The sequence below is a fragment of the Lissotriton vulgaris genome, chromosome 1_2 (genome assembly GCF_964263255.1).
Source record: "Lissotriton vulgaris chromosome 1_2, aLisVul1.2, whole genome shotgun sequence".
Classification (NCBI taxonomy): Eukaryota; Metazoa; Chordata; class Amphibia; order Caudata; family Salamandridae; genus Lissotriton; species Lissotriton vulgaris.
In genome coordinates this window covers 62,814,255-62,826,738 of record NC_141686.1, presented here as the reverse complement: position 1 = coordinate 62,826,738, position 12,484 = coordinate 62,814,255, and the positions used below count along the sequence as shown (strand labels likewise).

The 12,484-nt window shown below is 48.0% G+C and overlaps 1 protein-coding gene across 1 annotated transcript in view; it reads left to right on the top strand.

Annotated features, from left to right (window-relative positions):
- TEAD4 (TEA domain transcription factor 4) overlaps nt 1-12,484 on the top strand; it is a 516,557-nt gene that overhangs the window by 478,193 nt on the left and 25,880 nt on the right. Inside the window, exon 9 of the mRNA XM_086952464.1 lies at nt 11,288-11,428. Coding sequence (XP_086808590.1) covers nt 11,288-11,428 — 141 coding nt within the window. The remainder of the gene's footprint in view (nt 1-11,287; nt 11,429-12,484) is intronic.

Here is a 12,484-nt window from a genome sequence, read left to right as displayed (position 1 = left end):
CTCATTGAAATTACCCAGTAGTTCACTTTTGAGGATAGCTCTCATTGTCCCTACCTTAGCTCTTGCAAGGCAGGCCACCCATCTAACAAGGGCAGATAGTCCCTGTACCCAGGTACTCCTGAGTCCAAAATCCAGCCTGCAGGCCGCTAAGGGACACGCGTTGTTTAGGGAGGAGAGAGATCTTAGAAGTTTACCCTCTATCTTATGGCAAAAGTCCCACTTTTTCATATCGATAAGTTCAATACCATACAGTATTGTAGCGGGGATTTTTGATCTGTACACTTCCAATAAAATCGGAAAGTGCCGTTTCCCCGTTGCATGGTAAAGAGAGCTTAGACCTTTGCCATGGGCAATAGCTTTGCGTGTGCAATGTTCTATGTGGAGTTTCTCACTCAAGTTAGCCATGATAATTTTCCCCAAAAAAGTATAGGACTTTACCACCTCAAGTTTTTGGCCTCCTAAAAACCAACCAAAATCAACGGAGCAGCACCTCTTCTTACCAGCTATACACATAACTTTACTTTTAGTGATGTTGATCTTCATCTGATGCGCCACCGCAAACATATGGAGCGCATTTAGCCGATCTGCCAGTCCTTTGGGGGATAAATCTAAAATGAGGACATCGTCGGCGTACATCAGGCAAAATATAGGGGACCCCCCGAGCACCGGGGCAATGCCTATACTAGAGGAAAGGGCTGCAGGTAGGTCTACCGTATACAGAGAAAACAAAAGGGGGGCCAACAAACAACCTTGCTTAAGGCCATTCAGTGATGGAATTATATCTGAAAGACCCCTTTCGCCTCCCATCAACACCCTGCACCAGGTCTCTGTATGTAGAGCCTGCACCAGCTCCAATAGGTGGGATGGCAGACCAAGCGCTGACAATTTTCTCCACAGCGTTCCACGATCCACTTTATCGAACGCTGTGGAGAAATCGATAAAGGCAGCATACACCACCCCACCTCTCACCTGAACATACTTATCCGTGACCACATGCAGGGCAGTAAGGTTGTCTAACATACCGTGGTCCCTACGGAATCCAGTCTGTTCTAGCGGCAGAATATTATTCTCCTCGACCCAATCGGAGAGGGCTTTTAGTAAACATTTAGCGAACACTTTTCCGATGGAGTCGAGGAGAGCAATAAGCCGATAATTACTGGGGCTATCCCTAACTCCCTTCTTAAAAATAGGGACCAAGATACTACCCCTCCATGAATCAGGGACTGTTTTTGTCATAAAGCATGCTTTAAACAGGGGAAACAGGATTTTACTCCACCTTACAGGATCAGAATTCAGAACCGTCATGGGGAGTTCATCGGGCCCCATTGCCCCAGAGGCCCGCATGTTTCTTATCGCCATCTCGATTTCCTTCTCATCGGGGTAGTTAATGAGCCCCAAGGGAGAAGCACTATTGTCATTATCTTTGCCTAAACGACCACTGGTGTTAATATTATTGCTTGATGTTATGGAGGTATGTATTTTTCGTTCTGTTAGTGTGAATAAGTAGTGGGACGCTAGGAGGCATTTGGTATTATAATGCTATTGGGTATATATTCTGCCTGGTATTCATTAAGGATTATGTGATTGGTTTGAAGGAGTGATTGTTCAGAGGACTGCAAAACATTACATCTATGCCTATCTCTTAGAGGTATATATTTTTTAGGGTTGGTCAAGGAGTGGCAGTGTAGTCTATTTACTCTATAGTGCTGAGTATTGTTCATGGGATCCATGGATTTCTGCTTCTCTGCCTCTATGTATGTTTATGTTGTTCATTGTATCGACGAGTGCACTGGTAAGTTTGATGTGTAGATGTATTTAGTTCTTATGGAGCAGTTTATGTTTTGTGTGAATACTTGGCTTCAGATATATGAGCTATCTGCTGGTAGTTTGTTATATTATTTCCAGCAGGAGAAATTGAAACCCTGAATCTTGATCATTGTCTGTCTTCATACCATGCGATCCACCCTATTTACATATTTTTCTGAAGATCTGAAGGGTGGACAGTTATCCTTTTCAATCCCCATAGCAAACTTTAATTTCTCATCATTCTTCAGGCATTCACCTCGGAGATGCTGCACCAAGTTAGGCTTGTGCTGACTCTGTCCATAGGCATTCAGGCAGCATTATGACATAATGAAGCTTACACCCAACTAATTGACCGAATGAAGTAGCCTAACGAAACTTGAGAGGTCCCCCCTGCAAACTACATGCAGGGAGGCCCCACACTCCGTATCCATTTCTAAGCTCTCAGGCCTGGGACCTGCCAGTACCTGTGGGGGCATTTGTTTCGCCAACGAAAATGACCTGTCGGGGTGTGGCCTGGTGATGAACCAATATGGCCGCTAAATAAGGCTTCTCTGGCACTTCCCTCTCCTACCATATCAATCCGCCTCATAGATCCGATTCTCTGGTGCCGATTTGAGAACTGGAGGAGCAGCGGTGCCCAGCGCTGTAATCCTAAAAGCGCTGTAATCCTAGGCCTGAGAAATTCTTGTCAGCGCTTGAGGCCTGCAATGTAGAAAAGCCGGGGCCTTGCGTGGTGGCACCAGCCGTGACGGACGCAGAGGGTGCCGGCGTGCCATCCGCCTTCTTCCCTGGGGGCCGTAGATCGTGCTCACGAGGCTTACCAACGCCTCGCAACACCGCTAACACTGCAGCCCAACATCCCGCCTTCAAGCCTGTGACCTGCGTGCTGGTCCTGGCAAGGCAGAGCCAGGTCCCAAAGACTTGACGGAAGCTCCGGAAAGCCTTCAGCGAGGGGGCGGCCTGGGAAACTGACACCGCTGCGGTACCTGAATCTGCCGGCACGCATGGCCTCGCTCGAGACAGGTAACATGCATCGCTCGATTGAAACCCTCGGACTGCACGGGCAGATGCCTGATGCAGCTGTATCCCCTGCTGCTGAGCCTCAGGGGACTGGCGCGCCACCCATGAGCCTTCCCTGAAGGGCCCCTGATCCCAAGTAAGGCTGGACTGTGAAGACTGCCCTGATACCTCAATTGTCCACGCTCCTTCTGGAGAAGCTGATGATTTTTTATACAGGCTGTGGTGGAACCTTGGGGGATCCTTGCACTTGAGTGGTGCCCCCCCCTCCAGCTCTTCCAATTGGGCTTCTGCACTTGGCCCGCGTTGAGGGGGGCGGCACTTACCTCTGCGCCCTTGCGTTCTGGGACACAACTCTCGAGTGACTGTTGCGCCGGACTTGCTGGCTGGAGGTGAGGGGGCCAGACGACTTACGAGGAGTGCGTGGATTACTTTGAGGGCCAGTATCAAGGTATCTAAACTGCAGGCTGCCCGCTGGACACCCTTCCAAAAGTGACATTTCAACAGTGTGCTGTGTTAGCGCATTGAGGCAGCTATTCTGGCCCGGTGTCCTCATTATTCAACACATTGTTTGGCTGACATGTGTCCAAGGGCCTCGCCATGTCCAATGCGAAAGGTGCCAAGACATCCCAACAAAGCAGGCTTGACCGTTACACCTGTCCGAAGGCGGACCTACCCGAACAAAAGGGAACAAGTGAGAAACAACAAGGCGGTGCAGAACAGAATCCATCCGAACCCACAATGAAAGATTGGATGGCGGCTATCACATGGGACCACACATCCATTGATGCCCTATCCTCTGAAGTGACGCTAATCAGGGCGCACCTTACAAAATATAGGGAAAAGGTCAAGCAGCTGGAGCTTACCACTGCCAGCCTTGTTGAAGACACTTCGCAAGTGCAGACTGACGTCAAGGAGCTTCAGGCATTCCGTAGATTCGCAGAGGACAAGCTGGATGACTATGAGGGGCGGCTACGACGCAACAAAATCCGCGTCCTTGGGGTGCCAGAGAAATAGGAGGGTCCCGCTGTAGACTTGTTCCTTGAAGACTTGGTCAATACGAAACTACAACCGAAGGGACTCTCCAAGCTGTTTGTGATCAAAAGAGCGCTCAGAGTACCTGGAGGTCGCCCGAAGCCTGGAGCTCCACCCCGTCCGATACTGACCCGGTTGCTGAATTACAGAGACAGACACACAATTTTACAAGCCGCCAGGGTCGCTCCTCCAGTCCAGCTGGACAACTCAGAAATCACTTTCTTTCCTGACTTCACATGGGCAGTGCAGCTGCGGCGACGCTCATTCCTGGAAGACAACTGACGACTGCGGGAAAAAGGTCTCAAATACGCCATGCTCTTTCCTGCGCATCTGCGTGTTGAGGCTGATGGAAAAACCCAGTTCTTCAACCTACCAGAGGTGGCATCAGACTGGCTGGACAGCTGTAGAGACTCACTTGGAGAAAGCCCCAGCGTCCGCTAAAATAGACTGCATTCCGACATCAGGTGACTTTTGATGTTTCTGGACCGCCTTTTCTCTCCAGAGTTTGGGCTCCACTCACGGTTTCCTGACTCTCGAAGACGCCGAACTGGGCACTACGGTATTGAAGTGCCTAATATCCTCTATTTTGTTTTTTCACCACATAATGCACCTACAATCTATAATGGTGGGAGAGGGGGGTTAGTGGGATGCTAGGGCCTCCCCCACATTCTTCTTTTAGACATATTATTGGGCGACAGGCACTCTGCATATTTATATATATGGGCAGCTTTAAGCCCAGAGTGCAGGGAAGCAGGGTCGGGGGTTGTTGGGAGGCGTTGTTGTTTTTTCTTGTTTCTTACTTTTTGTGTTATCACGATGGTACAGTCCCAATACATGATGCAAACTATCTTGCTCTAAGCGCATGTCAATGGGTATACAGCGGAACAAAGAAATTAAAATCGTAAGTTGGAATGTTAACGGGCTGGGGGACAACATCAAGAGAAGTGTGGTGTTGCAATACATTAAGAGACTGTCACCGGACATAGTATTGCTTCAGGAAACTCATCTAATAGGCAATATGTGAAAAGCAATGCACAGAGGAGGATTCTCAATGGTGGCACACAGGGGCTTTGCATCCAACTCAAGAGGGGTGGGCATTATGCAAAAAAATCGTTCCCCTTATCAATTACATCCACCTGTATCGATGACCGAGGGAGGTATGTTGGGGTTACGGGCACCTGGGAGGGCCGAACCGTCACCTTCCTGTTGGTATATGCACCTCCAGGGCTACAATCAGTAACATTCACTGACCTCAGCACGATGCTGCTAACGCTGCCAGATGGGCGCCTCGTGCTCGCGGCGACTTTAACTCAGTTCTGTCGGGCTCGCTAGACAGGCACCCCCCTCGCACGATGCACCAGACCGCTCACTCTTTTTCTGGGTATTTGGAGGCAATGGGATTGGTGGATGGGTGGAGAACCTACAACCCGGACAAGATCCAGCACACCTTCCTCTCTGGGGCACTCAATAGTCTCTCCCGTCTTGACTACATAATAATACCGGCTTCGCAAGTCACAGATATCCACGAGATCTGTCATCTTGCTAGAGGTATTTCCGATCACTCCCCTCTATGGGTCAACATAGTTCTAGACCACACACAAGTAGGGCGCATTGCTCCAATAAAAGCTTGGCACTTTAAAAACCCAAAAATACGTAAAGACCTGATTAAGACTATTGAAGACTATTTTGTAGAGAACGAACACACAGTTGAGTCAACTCAAATATTATGGGAAGCCTTTAAAACAGTGGTCCGAGGACAAGCCATTTCCCTAATAGCAGGGTCAAAGAAAGATAGGATTAAGGAAATCTCTGACATAGAACAAGAGATCTATCGTCTTGACCAAGACGTGAACTCTGATGCCACTCCTGAAGCTCTTCATTCACTTTGTCTACGCCAGGACGAATACCGGGCTTTGGTTACCGACCGCGCCAAATTAATGGGGCAGGAAAGATTGGGCCGGATCTATGATTGGGGAGACAAAGCCGGTAAACTGATTGCCTGGCTTGATAAAAAAGAGTACGCTAATAGGCTCGTTCTGGAGCTTAGTGGCGCGGACGGGTCCCAAATAACGGACCCCCAAGATATAGTTAATCAATTTGCAGCCTACTTTCACTCAGTTTATTGCTCGGTGGCACCATACACAGAAGCAGACTCTTATTAAAGATATCTCCCTCCCCATCCTCTCGGACGCCCACCAACTGTTTATGGATAGTCCCCTCACCACTGACAAAATAGCACTTGCGATACGAGCACTCCAACCGGGTAAGGCCCTTGGCCCGAACAGTATCCCAATTGAACTGTACAAGCTCCGCCCTGACAAATTAGCCCCATACTTGCTATCCATGTATAACGACAGTCTTGAACGGGGATCACTGCCCCTCGACCAGAGAATCGCGACCATTGTGACTATTCATAAAGACGAAAAACCCAAAACAGACTGCGCCTCCTACCGCGCCATTTCATTGCTGAATGCAGAACCCAAAATACTTGCTAAAATACTTGCTAATAGATTATTAAAGGTAATTGGGGACTTGGAACATCCTGACCAATCGGAATTTATGCCAAGGAGGAACACTGCTCTAAATCTGAGCGGATTACATGGGGTGCTGGGAAGGGTGTCGACCATACGCGAAAACGCGGTCATGGTGTCCGTGGATGCTACTATGGCATTCAATACACTTGAATGGCCGTATCTCTTTGCCGTACTTGCAAAATTGGGATTTGGACCGGCTTTCAGCTGATGGGTACGCTTGCTATACAGCACGCCCATGGCACAAGTAGTCGTGAACAATAAAAAATCAGAGACCTTCACCCTTAGTAGAGGAAACCGCCAGGGGTGTCCCCTCTCCCCACTACTATTTGCCCTGGCCCTCGAACCCCTTGCAGCATGGATCCGTAAGAATGTAAGGATCCAAGGGATGCGATGGTCGACAGACTGGGAAGACTGTATCTCTCTATATGCGGACAATATCCTCCTTTATCTGACATCCCCCAAGAGATCCCTGATTGCCGTATTCGACATGCTGGACGTTTTTGGCAGATATTCTGGATTCCGTGTCAACTAGCAAAATTCCCTCCTGTATGTCCTATGTGGGGCCCCCTCTCCTGCTGCCCCGGGACTGCCCCATACCAATAGTTTCAGAAGGCTTCAAATACCTAGGCATATTCATTGCTCTCGACTCAGTGAAATACGCCCGTAACCATGTCCCCCCCCCTGCAGAGACTCAAAAGTGACATCGTGAAATTGAGGTCACTCCTACTCTCTCTCTTGGCCAAGGCGGCCCTTTTTAAAATGATGTCCCTGCTCCGTTTCCTTTACGCCCTGCAGAACTCGGCTGATCCTGTCCGAACTCCTACTTCAAAGAAATTGAAGGGCTTCAACGGGACCTTCTATGGGGAGGGAGACCACGTATTGCTCTATCAAAACTTACGCTCAGCTGGTATGATGGTGGGATCGGACTACCCGACATCAAAAAATACTACTGGGCTGCACAACTCACAGCAATAAACCACAGCACATACGGCCGCCCTGATGATCTGGGGTTCCGCATTGATCGGTGGCTCCTTCCAAACCGGGCCTACACCAGTGCATTATATTCCAAACCAGGCAGATACCCACTTACTGGACCTACTAACCACACAGTTAGAATCTGGTATACTGCTACCAAAACGCTTGGATTGCAAAATAGGTTGACCCTCTCACACCCTTTTGGGACTCACAAAAACTAGGTGACTTGGGAAACTCAAAAGGTTTCGACAAATGGGACTTGGGGGCTCATTAGGATTGCGGTTAATCCGCATCCTCCGGGTCGGCAGAAGCCACCACCGGCCCGGAGGTTGCGGATTAACCGCTGCGGACTGAAAAAAGACCCCCCCGCCAGATTAGGATGGCTGGGGGATCTTTTTTCCGTCCGCCGCTTTTCTGCGGCGGTCACCTTCCGACCGCGGCGGAAAAGCTCCTACATGGCTGGCGGTGTCTATCAGACACCGCCAGCCATATTAGGATGTCAGCGGTCCTATGCCTTTACATGGCGGCATTTCCGCCGTGGAAAGGCATACAGACTTTTCTTTGGGGGCCCGTTGCGGGCCCCCAGGGGTGAAGGGGGGTGGGGGGTGCACATGGGGGGTACCTATGGTACCCCCCTGCCTTTGCGTGCACGAAGCGGCAGGCACCACGCGGTGCCTGCAGCTTCGTGCACGCAAAGGAAAACATGGTGTTTTTAACATTGAGGCGTGTGCTGCTTCAAGCAGCACCCGCCGCAATGTTAAAAATACAGGATGTGACCGCCAGGGTGGCGGTCACACGGAGGGACCGCCACTGCCCCTGCGGACGGTCCCTCCTCCTCTGGGGTGACAGACGGACGCAGGTCCGTCCGCCATCCTAATGAGCCCCTAAATCGGCATCTCCCACATTAGGGACCTATGGGGTACAGGGGGCATACAGCCTTTCAGCCCTCTCCAAAATCAATATTCTCTGGTGGATACGGAGCAATTCCGATACCTACAAGTCCGACATGCACTACAGTCAGTGTTGCCCACAGACTCCTCCCCACCAGATAGCTCCCCACTGGAGGACAGACTACTAGATGGCCACTTACCTGAAAAGGCTATCTCCCTAATCTATCGTAAACTTATTAATGATATGGATGATCCCCTACTATCACTACGTGAAAAGTGGACTGGGGATGGCATTGAACTAGACGATGAAGGTTGGCAGGTGGCCGTCTCCTCCCCAAAGTAATTGCTATCCAGGCACGACTTTGGCTAGTGCAGCTAAAGATCCTGCATAGATGCTATGTAACAGGTCCACAACTTATACACATGGGTGGTCTGATTGACGGGTCATGTAGACGGGGATGCGCTCAAATAGGCACATTCTTGCACACCATATGGCATTGTGAACCAATCCAGGAATATTGTCGTAACCTGCACACAGTCATCAGCGAAACACTGGAGGTAGAGATCAAGCCAGAAGCGCCCAGATGCCTTCTTAATATCTGGGAACCAACCGACCTTAACGCACACACTATACAATGGGTCACACTCAAGAGGAACATTGCGCAGCTTTGGGGGGCCTCACATGCACCTACGATTGCCGATTGGGAAAACGACCTCGATTGGTGTATGCTAAGAGAAAAGACTGAATATACGGCCGCAGCTGCCCACGGAAATGGTCTAAGATATGGGCCCCCTGGAATGCATACCGTGGCAACATTTGTACTCCTCCCCGTGCCCTGGACAGTGATGAACTCCTCTCCCCGTGATTTCCAATGCATTATCTTATTGTATTTATTTGTATGATTGATTTCACTGTACCCTCATTATTGACCTCTGTGGTACTTTACCTTTTTGTCGTGACTGTTTAATAAAAAGATTTATAAAAAAAAAGAAAATGACCTGGCCACCATTAATCATTATCCTATTGTCTTGTGCGCTCAGACTTTACCAGTGGTGGCTGCTCGGTGTCCAAAGCAGTGAGGCAGCGGGGGAGGGGAGAGAGGTAATGGATAAAAAAAAAATAATAACTTACCTGCCGCTGCAGTTGCCGCATTGCTGCACTTCTCGACTCCAGGGCTGGTGCAAACTGCACAGGCTCCCAGTTGCCAATCCTGATGCTGCTCTCATGGTGGGAATGCTGGGAATCTCCCAAGTCGGCAGCAAGTCCACGGCGGATGAGTGGCCCTTACAGTGCTTGTATGCTCAGTTTTTACATGATCCATTTGTGTTGTCCAGCTATCAGAAGCGAGACTATTGGGCATAATTTCTAATACTCATGTATCCAACTCATAGATCGCATCTCTTGGATCGGTCGCAATTAAAGATGACCTACTAATCACAACTGAATAGGTGATTTATCAAGGGTGAGTGCTGTCACCCTACTCTTAGAATTAACTTACATGCTATGACTAGTTTTCAACAGGGAACACAATTTTTGATTCATGCTTTCCTTATTCATAGGCTGTCATCTCCTACTCCCCTACACCTGTCCTGATGAAGACCCGCCTTGACTTCTTAATTAAGCATTGATTGGGTTGAAATGTCGACGATCTTCTAGGGTCCAGATATACCAAGGCTCTGGGTGCAAATGATTGAATAATTTGTACGGGCATCAGACTAATTGTTTTTGTCGTAATATTGTGGCCCACAACATTCTTCTCCCTTGTATATACTGTGGTTTTAATCACCTTGTACATAATATATACACCATGTTCTACCACTGAGCACAAAAGTCACTTTAGTACACATCACTAAAAGCTTCACCTTGTCTTGACAGCCTTGTTTTCAAACTTGCGAGTACATAAATGCTTTAATTTATATAAAATACAAGAATATTCACTAATTCACGTCCGTGTTTTTTGCTGTGTTCCAGAATTTTTCAGATATCATTAATGAAGGTTTTGTAATATTATGTAAAAGAAATAATCCTTTTGTAAAGAAATATTGTGCATGCTCGACAGAACCATTGTTTTTGTTTGTATTTGAATGCTATTCCCAGCATGAGAGCAGCACTGGGATTGGTCTGAGCGGCCTGGTTTGCCGCTCAGACATGCAAGGGAGCTTGTGGCTTTTCTCCACCTGGCTGTGCAACACAGCCAGGTGGAGAAATGCTAAATGCACATGACGGTTTGGCCGGCTTAAGATGGCGGGCCAAACCGTCATGTGCACTTAGTAATGCCCACCATCCCTCCTCCCCACTGATGGTAGATTGCATGGCCCGACCTTTGATACGGCTTGCTGGCAAGCTGCAGAAGGTAAGAAGAAAAATAAACGGAGGGGCCTCTCCTGGTTTACTGGGGTGAAAGTATATTTCAAGCAAAGTACATGGGGAATGGCATTAGTATGATTGGCTGGTGTTATTGTTTTGTGTAATTAAAGCAAAATAGCAGAAAACAAAAATATCACATGTGCACAAAAGGCGAAGGAAATGATTTTTTCTATAATAACCTCAACTTTGGTATTATATTTTATAAAGTCAAAACTGAGATTATCAAAGTTGCACAATGCTTAAAATGAAATAGAGAACTGGAGATACTCATGTCACAGAGTAGCAATTTGCTGCTGAGAAACAGTGGCATGCTCTCTTTCAATTTTAAGAAGTGGCGGAACGCCCTACCTGGCGGCACCTGCCCATTACGCCATTGTGTACAGCACACGCACAATCTTCGCCACTATTTGTGACCTCACCAGTTTTATCTATGTCCAGCTAAAAATCATTTCTAGAGACACCGCAGAACGGAAATAAACGTCGCTGTGCAATGCAAGGCCTATATTCCATAAAGCAGACACGTCAAGCGCAGCCGGACCCTCTCCAAGTGTGTTTGGAGGGTCAGTAAAGGGGGTTGTCTCACAAGCTCATTAAATAAAAACAGCACTCCCCTTTTATTTCTGGAAAGATGGTACTGAATAAATACCTTTTTTTCTTTTTAGGCGGATTTGAACACTAACATCCAAGAAGAGGGTAGATCTTTCTACGGAGTTTCTAGTCAGTACGAGAGTCCGGAGAACATGATAATCACCTGTTCGACAAAAGTCTGCTCCTTTGGGAAGCAAGTGGTGGAGAAAGTGGAGGTAGGAATGGGAGCTATAAAGGTATAAACATGAGGCTCTGGCAGGACTGTCTGCAGTGAGGCCTGCCCATGTGGGGCAGACCAACTGCAAGCAGCCATGAATCCTTGCAGTCTTCCCATAGGCCTTTGCATTCTACCAATTATACTTCTTTTTAGTTTGAGCCTTGAGGAAACCTATTGCCAGCGTACCAAGGACTTAGCTATGCCCTTAAAGCTTGGCCGTTGGCTTTATTGTCACTCTCATTTGCTTGCTTCAGTGCCTTGCCTTGTCAATCTTGTGTTTATCATTTCCCTGGACCACAGCTTCTTTGCTTGTGTTCTTCAACTGCTCACTTTTAGGTAACTATTCTTTTCTTAATAACTCTACAAGAGTGCATGTGTTTTCCAACTGTCTCCCTTGTGTGCTTTTCTGTCCTCTCGTGTTCCGTGTTGCTCTCTTTTGTCGATGTACGTCCCTCACCCCCGCTCCATGTTGATTTCTCTCACATGTGTGCTTCTCTCCCACACCCTAGAGTGCTTCCTACTGGTCCTGTGGTGTTTTCTCCCTTGTGTGCGTCTCCCCCACCTTCCTTGTTGCTCTCTCGTGTGCTTCTTTTCCCTTACTCCCTCTACACCCGGTACCCCGACCCACTCCTCTGTTGCCCCTTGCACCGCCCCTATTTTTTTCATTGCATTTTTTTGTGGAGGACCAGGCACCAAAATTGCTCCTTGCCTTGAGTGTCCCAAATCTAATTTCTGATCCGTGAGTTTCAAATAAAATGACATTCATGTTGAAATATTGGTTGTGTCACTGCTACAGCCTGTGAGATATAGAACTTTGATATGTTACAATATTATTATTCCGTACTATATGCAGTGTGGTGTGTGTGTGTGTGTGTGTGCACATTTTGGTGCATGCTGCCACAAATATATTACTAAAGCATGGTGTGGTAGCGCACTGCCACTTACAGACTGCGCATTTTCCATTGAAATGGACACTAAGCGTGAATAGACAATTGGTTTTACTGATAAAACTATACAACGGACAGATGATAAAGTGTGAAAGTTGGGTTTCAGT